At 38.0% G+C, this 17,329-nt stretch overlaps 1 protein-coding gene across 1 annotated transcript; it reads right to left on the bottom strand.

The window, feature by feature from the left end:
• Window positions 1-3: 3 nt before the first annotated feature.
• On the bottom strand, window positions 4-16,504 carry HSD17B3 (hydroxysteroid 17-beta dehydrogenase 3). The gene is made up of 11 exons (XM_081945011.1): window positions 16,378-16,504; window positions 14,707-14,753; window positions 14,343-14,418; window positions 11,514-11,621; window positions 9,645-9,712; window positions 7,281-7,316; window positions 4,818-4,852; window positions 3,946-4,027; window positions 2,944-3,009; window positions 1,976-2,125; window positions 4-669 (listed from the first exon to the last, which is right to left on the bottom strand). The coding sequence occupies exons 1-11, from the start codon at window positions 16,391-16,393 to the stop codon at window positions 574-576; spliced, it is 780 nt and encodes a 259-aa protein (XP_081801137.1). The 5' UTR covers window positions 16,394-16,504; the 3' UTR covers window positions 4-573.
• Between the last annotated feature and the right edge of the window lie 825 nt (window positions 16,505-17,329).

The raw sequence follows: 17,329 nt of genomic DNA, 5'->3' as shown, positions 1-17,329 counted from the left end.
GAATCAGCATTTATTAAGCTATAGAAAATGCAGGTGGATAAAAAATAGAAAAAGAGAGAGAAAATCAGAATTACATCTAAAAGCACATCTTCATTTCTTCTAAAGTGATTCCCATCTATCATTTAAAAAGAAAATTATTATCCTTTAGGTTAAATCACTTTATTACACACAAACAAAATCAAATAATTGACTAAAATTATATGATAGTCAGCTTTGATTTGCAGATTGAATACATACTAAACATATCATATCTCCATTTGCTCTTGTTCATACCTAACACACTGAACTTTTTCCTAAAATAATTATATACCATTATTTCCCACTAAAGCTATTGTGAAAATAAAATCAACAGTATAAATCATGGTTGGAAATCACAGTGCTTAAAAATATGCATCAGCAAATAATGGAAGCAATAAAATGGGTAAACAAAGCAGAAATGAACACATGATTTTAAAAAAATAGATACTGAAGGGCTGTTTTCATGCATGTTTCAAAATCTTGCAAATAATCAAGTTGACTGCTGCTATAATTCATACTAGATCCTCAAGGAGGCTCACTGAGGTGGATAAGATGTTATCTTTTGATATGCTCCGTCGTAAGACATATCACAGTTTCTTGTACTTTGTTGCTCTGGAGCAACCAAAAAGGAATACACTGTACAAATCGTGCCTTTATCAAAAGAAGGAGAAGGAGAGAGAGAAAGAGAAAAAAAAAAGATTACGGTTATTAATTACGGTAATACATATGATCTCACACTTTTATAATTTAGAACAACAGGACATTTGGTGCCCTGTAGCAAGACTAAGCTAAAGGCATTTTGGGGCCAGAGGCAGAGCTTCAAATCTCCCATCACAGGCATTGTCACGCATGGCACCCAAATGCAGCCATGTTACTGTAGTATATTTAATACCTTTCCATGGCAGTGAAAATACCTTTAACAATACATTGGAAAGTTTGTATTGTTGCTGCACATTTATGCTTCACCTCTCAGCAAGCTTCTAACAGTTGTCTTTCTTGTATATTCTAAGTATAATAGACACTCAAGTAACATTGTGCCATCCAGTGTTTTTGATTCCCTTTGCCATAACATCCAAGTAGCATATCAACAATTATGTTGGTTGGAGTTTAAGGTCATTGAAGTTTATCATGTATGGAAGGTACCAAGAAACATTTTTGTCTACCACCGAAAGATCCAAGATCTTTCTTTAATTAAAAATGCCAGGAATTGTCTGGTTACAAAGAACCTGGGATTTTCTACATGCAAAGCATGTGATGTAAGCTAGAGATCCTTCATCATTATAGTGTTATAAACATTCAGATGCAAATCCATAATCAATATGGATTCAATGAAGCACCAAAAAGATCTAAAGTTTTCTTCAGTAGGGCATAATACAAAATCTATTATCTAAAGTATTCTCAATGTACAACCCCAGGTCTTTGCACCATACATGGCTCCCAGCTATTTTAAAGCCAATTTAATTTTCAGATTAAAAGAAAAACAGATCTAAGAGGCAAGAGTTAATTTTAAGTCTGTGATAGGATTCTTCACAAATCTCAAAAATATCAATGTGGTATTTGCATGACCATATAAAATCGTATAATATATGGGCAGGCAACTGGTCTTCTTCCTTAGAAGACTAGTTTTGCTGTGTGGATTACTGACACTAAAATTAAGGTTAGAGCATTAATGTCTCATATACTGCTAGCTAAAACTCAGAAGAACCTTTTGCAGCATTTTCATGATTTAGAACCTGCTTCAACAAATGTGATCATAATCAACTTAGGCCTTTTAATAAAATGTATTAGTTGAAAAAAAATGCTACCAGACTTCTAATTATTGGCTACAATGAGCTGTGGACTTCAACTTCAAGAATTCCCCAGCCAGTCTTGAAGTCCACACAGCTTCAAGTTGACATGGTTGAGAAACATTGTGCTAGAGGAAAGCACTCAAACGCAAATTCATAACTCGGATTACCAAGATTTCATGGGCTAAACACCCAAATGTTTCATCACCAAATGTAACATATCTCAGTGACTCTCGTGCAAATTCTTCTGCTGTTTTGGTGATCAGATTGGGTTGCTTATGCATGATCATCGGAGTAGAAACAGCAAAGGGAGTCACTGCCTGAAATAAAGAGAAAAATAACAGTCACTATTTCACATTCCAGAAAATGCTGTAAATTGTAACATGTTCATACTTCATTTGAATATATATATACACACACACACACATACATACATACATACATACACACACATATACGTGTGTGTGTGTGTGTATTTGTGTGTGTATTTGTGTTACAACCCCTGGTATGCGCAAATATAGGAGGGAGCTCACTACTCCCTCTTTCTGTCCTTCGGCTCATTACAGAAGACCATCCAGGCAGAAAACCATATTTTTATTTTTAATGTTGCCTTTGTTATGTTTGTGTTGTATTTGTGCTGATAAATAAATAAAGGGAGACTAGTATAGATCTATTTCAAGCTATTTAGCTCTCATCAGCTAGCCATACCCTTCCTGGGATTTGAACCTGGGCTGTATTACATATTACATACCTATTTCCCTGGCTCAGCTGATAAGGAGGAGAGCCTGTGGCTTAGCCTGCCTATGTAATACAGCCCAGGTTCAAATCCCAATAAGGGTATGGCTAGCTGATGAGAGCTAAATAGCTTGAAATAGATCTATACTAGTCTCCCTATATTTATTTATCAGCACAAATACAACACACACATAGATAGATAGATTGAGAGAGAGAGAGAGAGAGAGAGAGAGAGAGAGAGAGAGAGAGAGAGAGAGAGAGAGAGAGAGAGAGAGATAAAGAAGGAAAAGGAGTTTTTATAAGGAGAAAAGAAAACATGATAAAAATTTCCAAAGCCCCCAACATGCAATCTATTCAGTTGATTTGATGCTTACTGCAAAAAGAAAGGAAAAAATGTAATTACCTGTATCACAATTCCTTTTGATTGATATTCCACTTGAAGTGCTTTGGAAAATGTATATACAAAAGCCTAGGTAGAATTACAGAGAAATCAAGGGACAGTTTAAAGACTATGACATTGATCGTACATATTTGTCAAATTATTTGGTGGATCTAAAATCCTATTACATTCAAAGCCCTTTTTCAAAATCTTTCCATTTTTTCCTTCCTGTCACTACCTAGTGTCATTGCTGACTAGTTCTTTTCTACTGAGAATATAGAAAGTTGCGCCTACATTCAGTTCAGTTAATTCAGGTATAAAAGACCCCTTGAGACATTCGCAAAATATATATTAATTTGGAAAGGATTATCCAGGAATCCCAACCACAAGAGAGCTGCATATATTCTCTCTCTATAGTGCACTGAGGGTTATTTTTTATAAGTAACATGTTCAGGTATTCCAAATAAATATTTAAAAAAGAATAATAATTTAAGAACTGGGACAGATAAACAAGCTTGCTATCATAATAATGGGGAAGAAAGATGAAATGGCTCAAAATAAAACTGAGTTTACCCAATTCTCCCCCTCCTGTTTTGGGCAAATCATATTCATTTTCTGGTAACTTTTTTAAAAGTAATTTGGGATTAAAACAAAAATACACAAAGTTTCTACCCTTTTTTTTGTCTTGTTTAATTTGTGCTAGCAGACTAATAAATGTGTACATCATGGGCTGATGGGATGTTGTCCTATGTTCCTTTTTCATCAGTTCATGGGAGAAAAAAACATTTTCTCTTTGGTTTTCCAGTTTCTTTAACATCAGGACTCTGAATAACCTTTGCAGGGTTCATCACAGTCTTATAATGGGGGTATGTCCGATTTTAGCTTTTAATAAAGAACAGCAGGAACAGCCCAGTTGTTCAGATCTCCCTTTAGGGAAGCCTAACTCCACTATGACAAGGTATTTTTGTAGTCTCATAAAACCAATAACAATTGATAACACACACACACAAAATATTCAAGTCATACCTTAGATGCAGAATAGATTGTATATAAAGGGCAAGGAAAGGTGCCAAGGGCTGATGAAAGGTTAAGAATTAGACCTTTGTTTCTGAAATGTAAAATGAAAATAACTTTCAGGTATCTTGGGCGCACTAAACCAGTGGTGAAATTCAATTTTTTTTACTACCGGTTCTGTGAGGGTGGCTTGATGGACAAGGCAGGGGAAGGATACCGCAAAATCCCCATTCCCTCCACACTCCTGGGTGAAGGATATTGCAAAATTTCCATTCCCACCCCTCTCTGGGGCCAGCCAGAGGTGGTATTTGCCGGTTCTCCAAACTACTCAAAATTTCCACTACCGGTTCTCCAGAACTGTCAGAACCTGTTGAATTTCACCCTTGCACTAAACTAATATGCTTACTCAGGTTTCATAGATGCCAGTACTTACCCAAGCTCAATTTTCTTAGATCACTAAAGATTTGTGGCATTTCATTGAGTTAACAAGTATTTGCACTCATATAAGATAAGGGCTGCAAGATCCCTTTCTTTCCTTTGATGTCTAGAGAAAAAATCTGCCATAATGTATATCTTTCAAGGCCAATCTCCAAACTGCTAGAATTTAACTAATGGATTCAAATGCCTGGTGAATTAGCAGCTTCAGTTGCTTAATTTATGGACAGAAGAGAATTGTTAGGGAACATCCTTTCCATGATATTGGATGAGCTGCATATGTTGATTCTGTGATATGGCCTAATAGCTGGTTTGCGACTATGCAGTACTCTGGAAAATGGTGTAATTTATGCCAACTCAAATCAGCCCAAAGTGCATTAAAATCAAAAAGCTTCCCCGAAGAAAATAATAAATAAATAAATAAGTTATTAGGTGGGAAATTGCTTTACCTTGCCACCATTTGTTTCAAAATGATTCGTGTCATCTAAAAAAAAAAGAATAATTAAAACTACATCTCATAGTTTGTTTGAGGCATTTCAGCAAACATTGGCAATATAGACACTGCGATGTCCTAAACATACGGATTCCCAAATATTTGTGTGTGTGTGTGTGTGTGTGTGTGACAGAGAAAGGGGAGGGAGGGGAATACTTTTTTTCTTTTATTTAAAGTACTTCACCGCCTGAAAACATTCATAGAATTGTTGAGTCAGAGGGTTCCATGAAGGACGTAAATGCAAGCTGATTGCCAATTGCCCCAAATACAACCGTATCAGTGTTGAAATTCATTTTTTTTAACTACTGGTTCTGTGGGCGTGGCTTGGTGGGCATGGCAGGGGAAGGATACTGCAAAATCTCCATTCCCTCCACACACTGGGGCCAGCCAGAGGTGGCATTTGCTGGTTCTCCAAACTACTCAAAATTTCTGCTACTGGTTCTCCAAGACTTGTCAGAACCTGCTGGATTTCACCACTGAACTGCATGATGGGACTGTGCACAGCAGTCATAACTGTTTAAGGGAAGGTCACAAGTAACATTTTCAAAATTCATTGTAACTTTGACCAGTCATTAAACAGCTGATTGTAAGTTGAAGACTACCTGTACTCTCATCATTTCAAATGTGTCCTCCATCCAGTGGTGGGTTGAAGGTGGTACACCCCGGTACAGGCGTACTGGAGCCTGACTGGAGCACCGGGTACCATTCTGGTACAGTGCTCTGGAGGGCCCACCCACCTGCCTGAGCTCCTTACCTGTCCTTTAAAGCCTCCGGTGCTTCCACATACATGCATGACGCCTACAGTGCCTGCGCAATGCTCCGCCAAGCAGCTGGAGCGTCGCGGAGGCTTGTGGAGATGTCGCTGGAAGGTACAATGCATGCGCGCACAGCACACATTCATGTGGAGGACACCGGGCCCCGTTGCAACCGGTACGGGATCCGGAACCCACCACTGCCTCCATCCTAAAAAATATGGATTCAAGTAGCAAGAAAAACATCTTGCACCTTGTTAAAGTAAACTAATGAGAAATTATAGTCGGTTTTCCATGAATGCTTCCAGGTAAGGCTTTTGTTATGCAGCTATTGTCTGCTTATAACATTCAGATTTTCTTCCATATTTTTCCTGCTAAAAAGAACTATCAGTTAAGAGGAAAAAACAGACTCGCCAATGGGGGAAGGTGCAGTTCCTTATCTCTGCTGAGGCTACACTGAATGGTATTTTTGACAAATTGTCAAATCTAAAATCAAAGGGCCTATTTAGAAATGCATACAGTGACCAAAATATTTTGCATCTTTTGTTGGTTTGTTTTTGTTGGTTTGAACCAACAAAAGTGTTTGAACAAATATCAAAGCAACAGCTGTCAGATTCTGTTTAGGGGAAAAAAAACATTTGACATCACCTAAAGATGTTTGAGATAAACACAAGCAGCTTTTCCTGATAGCGCAGAAGGAAATGTGATAGCGAAGGCTTTAGTATCATATTATTAGCTAAAACTGCAATGAACTTGCATCGGTTCAAATTATGCTGTTGTCCCAAATCGTTAAGAAAGAAATCCTAGTTTGCCAGGACAAGCGTCAAGAATTAAATGCTGCATCATAATACTTTTAGAGGAAAGGAAAACTCAGCCAGTGATCATTCTGCTGAAGTAAAGGCATTATACACAAAGAAAGGAATTATGACAGATACACAAGAACAGTCTTATCAGTGCCCCCCATCCCCGGTTAAGAAAACTGAAAATTGACCTTCATGTTTACATAAACCTCAGCTGATTAAAGATAGCGATAACAATTATTAAAGATAAAGGTAACAATTTTTCTATTGAAGGAGGCATGCTCAAAAACAATCCAGCCATTTTCTATGGTGTTTGGAGGCGAGGTACAGGTTTTAAGCCTGTTGGTGTCCTAAACTAGCACTCGTTTTGTTTTAAAAAGAACATTGTGAGAAATTGTGTCAATGTACTTTCCTACATTGCCTATAGCTAAATGATAAGCAAAGATACTAATATACCTGTTTTCACATATTTACCACTAAAATTCTTTTGATTGTATGATGTGATGGGAAAGTAAAACTGGTATGTCCAGCTTTAGAAATTTTGTTTTGCTATCACACACTAGCCATATTCAGTTTTAGCTAGCCTAGGTGGTTACCCATTCTGATGTCATGTCTCAACATCCAAAGAGGAACCAGCATAAAAGCAAAGTGGAGGAACAGAAAACTATTGTGTGCAAATGATTCAACAGAAGGAGAAGAGTTGTGTAAGTACCATCCTTAGTCTGTGGGATGACAAAGAGTTGCCACGCAGCAGCTTGTGGAAGGCCAGACATTGTCAATGTCTGTGTTCTTTGCATTCAGTTCAAATGTCATGCCTTGCTTTTAGGTAAACAAACATAAAGAGTTTTTCTGGTCTGTAATACATACCTTAGTGACAGACATGATGTTGCAATTAATGAGGTCCTGTTGAAAATAATAAATGGATTACATGGCAGTTGTGCTGTTTTAAAGAAAATAACATGCTCAGAAAATTCAGTTTGACCTCAGTTTCTAGAATGAGATGTTTAAAAATCTGTTCCCATCAGGGCTGCATGAGCCTTCTTATTTCATGAGGGTTAATTTTCTTATGCAGGATAAGTCAGACATTATTTAGCAAGATGGCTTGTATCCCGGGTGGGGTCCTACGGTTTAACAACCAGTTCGCTGAGCGCGCATGCGCAGTTTACAGAATACTTATCTTTCGGATTACTGCTTGGGAAGGAAAACAGCTGAGGCGCAGCAATCCACTGCTCAGCTGAGAAGATAAAGGTAGGTAAAGTGCAGGGGTAGGCGTGCGAGCCCACTTGCTCATGAGAGCGAACCGGTTCGCTACCAGCTGATCTTCGGAGCCCGAAATGGTCCGAACCAGTAGAATCCCACAAAAGTCAATCTTCCACAATCTGACATTTTTCTTTTCAATAAAATTGGTATTTTGCTGCAGAAATAAACATCTTGACTGCCTACAATCCAAAACAATCATTTTGTAATGTTCCATTAGACTTCCTCCAACATCCAATTGTGTCCAGAAATGCATGCTTGATTCTAGTCAAAATGTCAGGCAAGAACAACCAGATCCACACATGCAGAGTTCACTTTATTATGCTCTGCCTATAATACATGAATCTCCCCAGACTAGGAGACTTCTCTTGGGAACAATAGATCAGGCTCCAAGGAAATTAGTGGGAGTCAATCCTAGCCCTTTGTCATTTGTATAGTGAATCCAGGCTTACACTGTGCTTGAATTCTCCTCCCTACCAGGTTGAGTGCTTCGTGACACAAAACTTCATTAAAAAATAATTCAAACGTGAAATAAGGGTCTATCAAATTTAGAAAACTTGATTATTGGCTACCTATTTACTTCAACAAAACTTAGTCCCATATTCTCTAGAATATGATTAGGATTTTAGATAATATGGGAGATGATCACAACAGAAATATACAAGAGCTTAAGAAAAGAGGTTTAAATTTTTTGTTAAAATTAGAGCATTATGTTAAAAATGTAGTGTTCATGGATAAAGTTAGACAAAGGATAACAATGTATGTATGTATGTATGTATGTATGTATGTATGTATGTATGTATGTATGTATATATGTGTGTGTGTGTGTGTGTGTGTGTATTGGTTTGATAGGAAACTTGGTAAAAAATTTAAATGGTGAAAAAAGGGGAAAAATAAGTTAAACTTAGTCAAACTATCGTTAAATAGATGACTGATAATGATAATGTAATAGTTTGTATTGACAGGATAAAAGGGAAATTGGATATAAATTGTAAACAATGATTAAGAAAAGAGGTTTAATTTTTTTTTGTTATTAAACATAATTAATTTTTTATTTTGAATGTGTTATAAAGGTATAATGTGGTTAGATGATATTGAAAATAGATAAGGGAATGCCACTATGTGGTTTTGTTTTAAATTTTGGAATGTTTGTTATAAAGGGACGTTAAAACAACTATAGTCATATGAAGGATGAGGTATGATGATAACAATATATATAAATATATGTGATGTAAAATAGATAATTTGACGTGAATCAGAGGCGATGACTGTGGAAGAGACGCACAAAAACTTTTTGTAACCAATTGCCACACTTTCTACAATTTGTAATAGAGGATGGTTTTGTTCCTTTTTTTATTCAAAAAATAAAAAAAATTGGGGAAAAAAAGAAATATACGAGAGCTATTACCTGAAACATTCTTTAAGCCCTGATAAACAAGATAGTATTTGGGAAGAGGCTCAACCTTGAATGCTGGAGTATAAGAAGGAGGAGTAATAAAGCACAGTTGAGCTTACAATACTCTGTTATAGTTCAACTCAATAAAGTATTATTTTATAGTCCCTGTGGAGTTGTTCCTCTGGTCTGGCTGATACATTGGTGGGTTGCAGGCAGTATGCCCTGGAACGGGTGTACCAGTGCCTGCTCGGAACACAGGGTACCATTCTGGTACGGTGCTCCAGAGGGCCACCTGCCTGCCCGAGCTCCTTACCTGTATTTGAGCTCTTCAGCGCTTCTGTGCACATGCATGGAGTGCATGGCGCCGAGCCGCTGGAGCATCGTGGATGCGCTGCAAGAGGTAAGGATGCATGCGCATGCTGCATGCGTTCATGTGATGGACGCTGGGCCCCATTGTAACCATACTGGAACCCACCACTGGGTTGCAACCATACTGGAACCCACCACTGGGCTGATAGTACATTTTGTGTGAAAAAAACAAATACATGATCTTATTACTATTAAAGAAGAATCCTTACCTCATCTTTGTCTGGAATATTAAGAAAATGGCATGGAAAGCGATTAGGTAGCATCCCAACATTGTTAACTAATAAAAAAGGGGGGAAAGCAAATTAGAATCATGAAATACAGTGAAACCATTAGAGCCTCTGGATCACATGCAGCCCAAAGTCCCCTCTTTTGGTTTCCACAGCACCTCCTAAGTTGTATTGGCATTTTTAAAAGGCAAAACACAATTTTTCTCTTTTGAAAAATAAAAAAAAGGGACCAAAGCATTTACACCTTTGCCTTTTTGATGAAATAACCAGCTCCCTATGATAGGCTCCCAACCCTGACCGAAGATGCTTTGTTCTGAAGATAGAGAATACACAGAATCCATTCAGATAAACATGATGGTGCAGTGTTATTTTCTAATAACACTAATGTCAGATCAACCGTGTCTGCCTGATGAAGACAATTGAATGGTATGTAAATTTAAAGGCTACAAGAAGAGAAACTATCATACACAATATTTTGCTGAATAATTTATTGGGATGCTCTTCAGCCATGATTCAGGCTGAGTTATAGTACCAAGCAACATTGGTACCCTGTTGCCCCGAAAATAAGCCCTCCCGGAAAATATTGCAACACAATAGCAGCCATGAGGTGACCACGCTCACCGCCTCCTGCACCAAAAATAATAAGACCTCCCTGAAAATAAGGCCAAGCGCTTATTTCGGGGATCAAAAGAAAATAAGACCCTGCCTTATTTTCAGGGGGGACACGGTAGCATATGTGAACAATTTTTGGAGGGCTCTGGATGTGGGTGATATGGTTCTTCTGGTTCTTCTGGATCTCTCAGTGGCTTTTGATACTATTGACCTTATTGAACTGACTTCAGGAACTGGGAGTGGAGAACACTATTTTGCAGTGATTCTCCTCCTTTCTCTGTGGTCATTAGCAGTCAATGCTAGTGGGAGAGGAGGGGTCCAATCCTGAGCCCCTATCGTGTGGGGTATTTAATGACACAAGTCTCTCTCTCTCTCTTTCTCTTTCTCTCTCTCTCTCTCTCTCTCTCTCTCTCTCTCTCTCTCTCTCTCTCTTCCTATCTAATTTATAAGAAACCACTGGGTTAGGGTTAGGGTTAGAGTCATTCATCCACATGGGATTTGGTATCAATAAGCTGATGTGTAGATGATACCCAATTATATATTTCTACCCCATGCTACGCAAGTGATGATCATCAGATGCTGACCTAATGCCCGGAGGTTGCAAGGCCTTGGATAGAAAGAAGCTGGTTATGACACAATCTTAGCAAGGTGCAGTGTTTGTGGGATTTTGGTCCATCAGAAGAACAGAGATTTCTGATTCTAGACAGATAACACTCTTCTGTATAGGAAAAAGGTAAAAAGGGCAACTGACAAACATTGTTTTTATCAGTTGTTGTTAGTTGTGAAGTTGTATCTGACCCATCATGACCCCATGGACAATGTTCCTTTAGGCCTTTCTGTCCTCTACCATCATCTGGAGTCCATTTAAGCTCACGCCTACTGCTTCGGTGACTCCATCCAGCCACCTCATTCTCTGTCGTCCCATTCTTATTTTGTCCTTAATCTTTCCCAGCATTAGGCTCTTCTCCAGTGAGTTCTTCCTTCTCATTAGGTAGCCAAAATATTTGAGTTTCATCTTTTTAAAATCTTTTTTATCAGTATCCCCAACCAAAGTAGTGGTTAAAAATCAAATTCTTTTCCATTCTGGTTGCTTTTATTGATGGATGACTTTTAAAAAACCTTACCAATGTTTTAATGTTCAAAAAAAATGGTTACATTTAACCAATTCATAAAAAGGAACACCTCTTTCAACCAGTTTAATTTTTGGTGACTTCGTTTTTCTATTCTAGGTTAACTTACCCAAAATTCCAATTTCTAATCCTTGAAGATTTTCTTCAATATTTTCATATATGTCATTTTCTGTGAAGTCAGCTTGTATGATTTTCACAGTTCTCTTAGTCGTTTGTTCTGCATGGAGGAGAAGGAGGGAGTTTCACATTAATTTGTCCCTTTTGGGAGAGGGGGCGGTCTAGAAGTGCTAATTAAATTAAATTAAAAAATTAAAATTTATTTTCCCCCTATAATTGAATTAAGTTTAAATAGATTAAATCTATGAGCACACCAAAGCAGGTACCTTACCTGGAATATTACATCCATTTAAACATATTTGGAGCCAATTTGCTGTTTATAAAAGTGGCAGAACCACTGGGAAACAGTTACTATACGACTTAATATCAGATATTCAATTAATTCCTACCCGGTGCTGGAAGTCACACAATGAACAAGAAGGAGCTCCCAAAATTTATTGTAACTTTTACTAACATTTTATTTTAGCAAAAATGACACATTTTGTTTACCTTAGAGATTAACAGATGATTTAGCGTATAAGCGTTAGTATTAATAAATTTTGGTCAAATCCTTAGTAAGCAAGAAACAAAGTGATCAATGTTCCCTCTAATTTTTTTTCACTGTGAGCAGAAAAGTATAGTGTTTGAGCGGCACATTTTTATGCCTGAGCAGCACCTGAATTTTTTTCACAGGTGTCACCTAAGACAACGACAAAATCAGTATTATTTGAAACTCAAAGTTATGTTTATTCAAGGTACCCGTTTAATTAAAAGTGTTATATAGTATCACTTAACAATGCTCCTGCTTAGCAACCAAAATGTTGGGTCAGAAACTCTGGCATTTGAAGCACACAAGTCTTAGAGCTGTCAAGTTACAAGATCCTTGCATTTTCCTAACCCTTTAGGAAAAAAAACCCCAAGGGGTCTTCAAACTTGACAGCTTTAAGACTTGTGGACTTCAACTCCCAGAATTCCTCCTCCAGTCATGTTAGCTCAGGAACTCTGGCATTGAAGCATGCAAGTCTTAAAGCTGTCAGGTTGCAAGACCCTTGCACCCCTAACCCTTTAGAAAAAAAACCTAGGGTCTTCAAACCTGACAGCTTGAAGACTTGTGGATTTCAACTCCCAGAATTCCTCCTCCAGTCATGTTGCGGCGACGTCATCTGTATGGATCCATCTTTGGTTTTTTTCACAGGGGGCAGGGCTGCCGCTGAAGATGCCAACGACGAGCCCCTGCCGCCACCAGAATAACAGCTGCCTCCTTCTCCTCTTCCTCAAACGGCACCACCACATTTGGAGTGAAGCTGCCAAAGCTCCCGCTGGCACCCCCCTCCACTCGGAGCACCTGAGCTGGGCACCGCATTACCCCTGCTGCCTTCTCCGCTGCCGCCGTGCTTTTGAGAAGCCATGAGGCTTTTTTCCCCTGCTCCCGTCCCCCCTCCGCCGCCTTCCTACTGGCTCCCGCGGCCTCATGGCTCCTCAAAAGCACAGCAGAGGAGGGGTAACGCGGGGCTCAGCTCAGGTGCTCTGAACAGAGGGGGAGGTGCCGCTACCACGGGTGGGGGCACCGGCGGGAGCTTTGAAAAGGCTTTGGGGGTTTACTTTAGCTGCAGCGCCAGGCGCAAGCAGCTAGGATTGGCTGCCCACAAAGGACCTCCCCGGGCTTGCTTTCCTGAACTCAGTCGCCCACGCTGTTCTAGCCGCCTGCAAAGGACCTCCCCAGCCTCCGGCGCCTGTGACAGTACAAAACACTGCGCGGCAGTTGGAAACTGCTGCGCGGTGTTTTCTTGCCACCTGCACGGGCGCACGGGCGCGCAGCCGCGCACCTTAGAGGGAACAGTGAAAGTGATCATGTGTTATGCCATGAATAAATCAACTTTTGTCTTCCAGCAGTTTATGGTGTTTTGCTATTAGATTCAGTAGAATTTTCTTGAGGAAGGTAGTCATGGGACAAGATTACCTCTACTGCTGTTGCAAGGTTTCTTTAATTGATGACATGTTAGTTCAATAAAAATAGCTTTAGAACAATATAATGCATCATTTTGATCTATTGATCACGATGACATTTGAAACATAATACATGTAGTTCTCACTTTCGGACCTTTTGTTCAGTGACTGAAATTACAATGGTGCTGAAAAAGATGACTTGTGACCTGGGCTCAGAGTTGCAGCTGTCACAACGTCCCTGCACTCACCGGATCACAATTCAGACAATTGGCACACATTTACGAGGGTCACATTACCCACAGTCATGTGGTCCACCATTTGTGGCCTTCACAGTCAGCTGCCACCAAGCAAAGTCAAGAGGGAAGTTGCAGGAAGTTGCAAATTGTGGTCAAGTGATGTTGCATTTAACCCACTGTGATTCACTTAATGAACTGCTTAGTCCTAACTTCAAATTGAATGTGAGCATAATTTGTACAGGAAGCCATGATGGTTCATTTAAAAAATAAAATAAAATTCCACAACTGCACTTTATTTGAATTTAACTGAATTAAGCTTGGCATCCCTACCCAGGCATTATTCTAGAATTTAAAGCTTCCTGCGTGCAGTATTAAACCAGTGTTCTTTCTCTTTATTCCCTTCCTCTAAATCAGTGTTTCTCAACCTTGGCGACTTTAAGTCCTGGAGACTTCTGGGAGTTGAAGTCCCCCAGGACTTAAAGTTGCCAAGGTTGAGAAACACTGCTCTAAATGTAACATTCAGTCTGATTAGACTTGAAAGCTTGCTCCTTGTTTTGTATCATTTTTGCTTTATTCTAATGAAGATTTTTTTTTTCTGCTGTGAGGCTACAATGTGAACATGAGACATTGGGCAAAGTTCCTTCTTTTTGGAAACTTACCAATTTCCAAGGCTACCTTCTCCAAGTTTTTGAGTGTCCTACTTATGAGAACCACATTTAACCCATGCTTGGCAAGCTGAAAAACAAAGTTTAGCAATATTTAAAATTGTTCCACTGCCATAGGTGGAATGATATATAACCATAAATACCATTACGGCTACCCACTTGTAACTCTAACATTGGCATTCCAGCAATGAAGTAAAAAAAAAACCTGACACCTCTTTGGCAAGGCAAAAAAATATTTCAAGAAATTGGAAGATTAATTTTGGCACAGTATTAATGATAAACTATTTACAAACATATAAGAATGTATTCTAAACTATCTAATCTCAAAATATTTGGTTATAAAATACACGTTTACTACCTCCAAGGAGTAGGCTCTTCCAATTCCATCTCCTGCTCCAGTGACCACTAAAAAGAAAAGAAGAATATAATCTTTAAATATCTTTTTCCCTTTATACATCTTAATATGTGCATATATTTCCCTCTCACTTTCATCTTCAGAGGTAAGATAGGTAAGGGCCTAGCAAATACATTTGACCTAAGTTATATTGGAACAAAGTTTTTACTACATTAGTTTTGAAACAGCATGGAAAGCAGCAAATGGGGAATTTGGTGATTTGGTTTTATAATACACATCAATCAAATTGCTTGTCTAGAATCTCTTTAAATTGCAGCCAAGGCTATACTTGCTGGGAAGTGGAAAAATGAAGTTAGATTGCACAAAACATTGCACTTTAAGAGAGTTTGAAATTAGAGGCAGACATTGTCTTAAGTGTAGTAAAAGTCAGAATACCAAAAGTCAGAAGAAAGTAAATTATTACTTAATTTCTTGGATCCTGCTTTAGGAAGATATGGACTCAGTAAAATTCATTGAACATTCTTCACCTGGATATAATAACAGATCTAAGCAAGAAGCTATACAATATTATTATGCATAATTGAGAAAATATTGTTTATAGAAAAAAAGGGAATGAGATATCCAATCACGATATATCTAAACGTAAAAATCTGTCCTTTCACTGAAAAAAATAAATATTGGTGAATTCGAGGGGATTTTCTATAGGAAATAACATCTTTACAAATGCTCTATTTTTTCTTAATTCCTGACCATCAGAACATCATGCTTTCAATAAGACTTGATCCTAAGAGAGGGCACTTAGGACTGCAAATTAATTTCACAGTGCTCATGTTGCTTACATCTGTTTCCTTCCAAGAATTTGCTTTGCAATGATGTTGGAGCAAAGTTTTATACAAAAATACCCCTGTAGAAAATTGTAGGAGATTAGGGAAAAGAAAACCTGGGGCAATTCAGCAATCATAAGCCTAGTATGGTTGTGATACAATTCTACCAACTTCCAATAAGATAAGCTGTTTGTTCGTTTCTTTTTCTCTGAAGATACATGCAGATTTGAATGAGAATTTTTTAAAAAAGCACCCAGTGGTTCTCAATCTTTTATGTCTTCTCATCCAATCCTTCTCCTTTTACCAAAGAATATAAATCCCACCAAGAATCTCTTCCCAGGAATGGCAATTACGTGTTTACAGGTGATCTAAGATACTTATCATTTATGGTTAAAATTCCAGTCTTATTCTGTGATGCATCCCACCATTAATGAACTACATTCCAAAAGACAAGAGAAAATGTATTTGCACGTCCAAAATGAGAACAGATACAGAATCATACTGGAATAAAAATAAAAACACTCATACGCACAAAATAGCAATTGCATTCTTGAAAAGCAGAACATTTAATATTACAAACATTATGAAATTGAATAACTGAAACAAATAGCCAGTTGGATTCCAAGCCATTACTTGCCCATTTTTCCAAATAAAGGGAAATCATTTTCTATGCTCTGCAGTAAAAAAAGAAAATGAAAGGAATCCTGTAGCAATGCATTAGAACAATGACACAAGTTCCTATCTCTCTCTAGACTTTCAGAAATAAAACATATGGAAAACTGACTTTCTAGCACTGAACTAATATTTTCCCCTTCACATTGGCATATAAAAATAGCAAAGGTGCCTTTACCTGCCCATTCTCCCATTGAACGAAAATAAGATGGAGGCAAAATATTCCATATGTAAGGAAGAAAATACTTCAAAAACCAAATGCACTTTAGCAGGAAAATGGAACAACAGATGCCTCCAAGGAGAGCAAGCAGCGACTGAATTTCATCCATGAGAAGCCGATAAAAGAAGAGCTTGGACAAGTGCTGAAACAGTCCTTGCCTTTGTTTAACCTACAACTACTTTGAAAGCTGGGCTGGCAGAAGAGAAATAAATATACCCAATCATAACTTCTGACATCATTTGAATCTTGCTCCGTGGATTACACTCAGAATAATAACAAAATGATGTCTTCGCCCTGATATGTAACAGTATAGTAGAAAAACAAATCAGAACATGAATTCCAGAGCCAAGTTGATACTTTTTCTGTTCTTTTTATAAAAATAACACAATGTTTGGGCTTCTTGAGATGAGCTCACGACTAATACATGGAAGCTGTCATGATGTCACCATCATCTGATGGTGCTGATCTGGTCTCTCAATTTGTTACTGAGAGTTACTGTTATCTCCTTGTTTATAAATTCACTAACCCTATAGAATGGAATAGAATGGAATAGAATTCTTTATTGGTCAAGTGTGATTGGACACACAAGGAATTTGTCTTAAGATTTTTATATATCATCATTGAATTTGCTGTTGTTTCGGGCAACATTATTTAGTGGATTCTTTAGCAATCTTCTATTCAATAATAACTCCCATTAAATACATTAGATAGGAAATATAGGATTGCAATCTATATGTCACCTTTCCTTCAAATGGAAAGATTAGCATTACTATTACTACTAATATTGCTACAACTATGGCTGTGCATGACGAGCCAAAAGGACATAGTTGAGAAGGAGCAGAATAAAGAATATGAATTTGTTTATGACTATTCCTGAACAGAGAAGCGCATGAGTATTTGAACATGTGCT

The sequence above is a fragment of the Natrix helvetica genome, assembly GCF_964273705.1.
Source record: "Natrix helvetica genome assembly, chromosome: 2".
Lineage (NCBI taxonomy): Eukaryota > Metazoa > Chordata > Lepidosauria > Squamata > Natricidae > Natrix > Natrix helvetica.
The sequence above is the reverse complement of the archived record's forward strand: the minus strand, read 5'-3'. Positions and strand labels throughout refer to the sequence as shown.

Coding starts and splice junctions, on each gene's coding strand:
- HSD17B3 (XM_081945011.1), bottom strand. Junction 7,317..9,644: donor ATATTCCAGACAAAGATGAG/GTAAGGATTCTT, acceptor TATTTTCAACAG/GACCTCATTAATTGCAACAT. Junction 670..1,975: donor GTTTAGCCCATGAAATCTTG/GTAATCCGAGTT, acceptor CTTTTGATAAAG/GCACGATTTGTACAGTGTAT.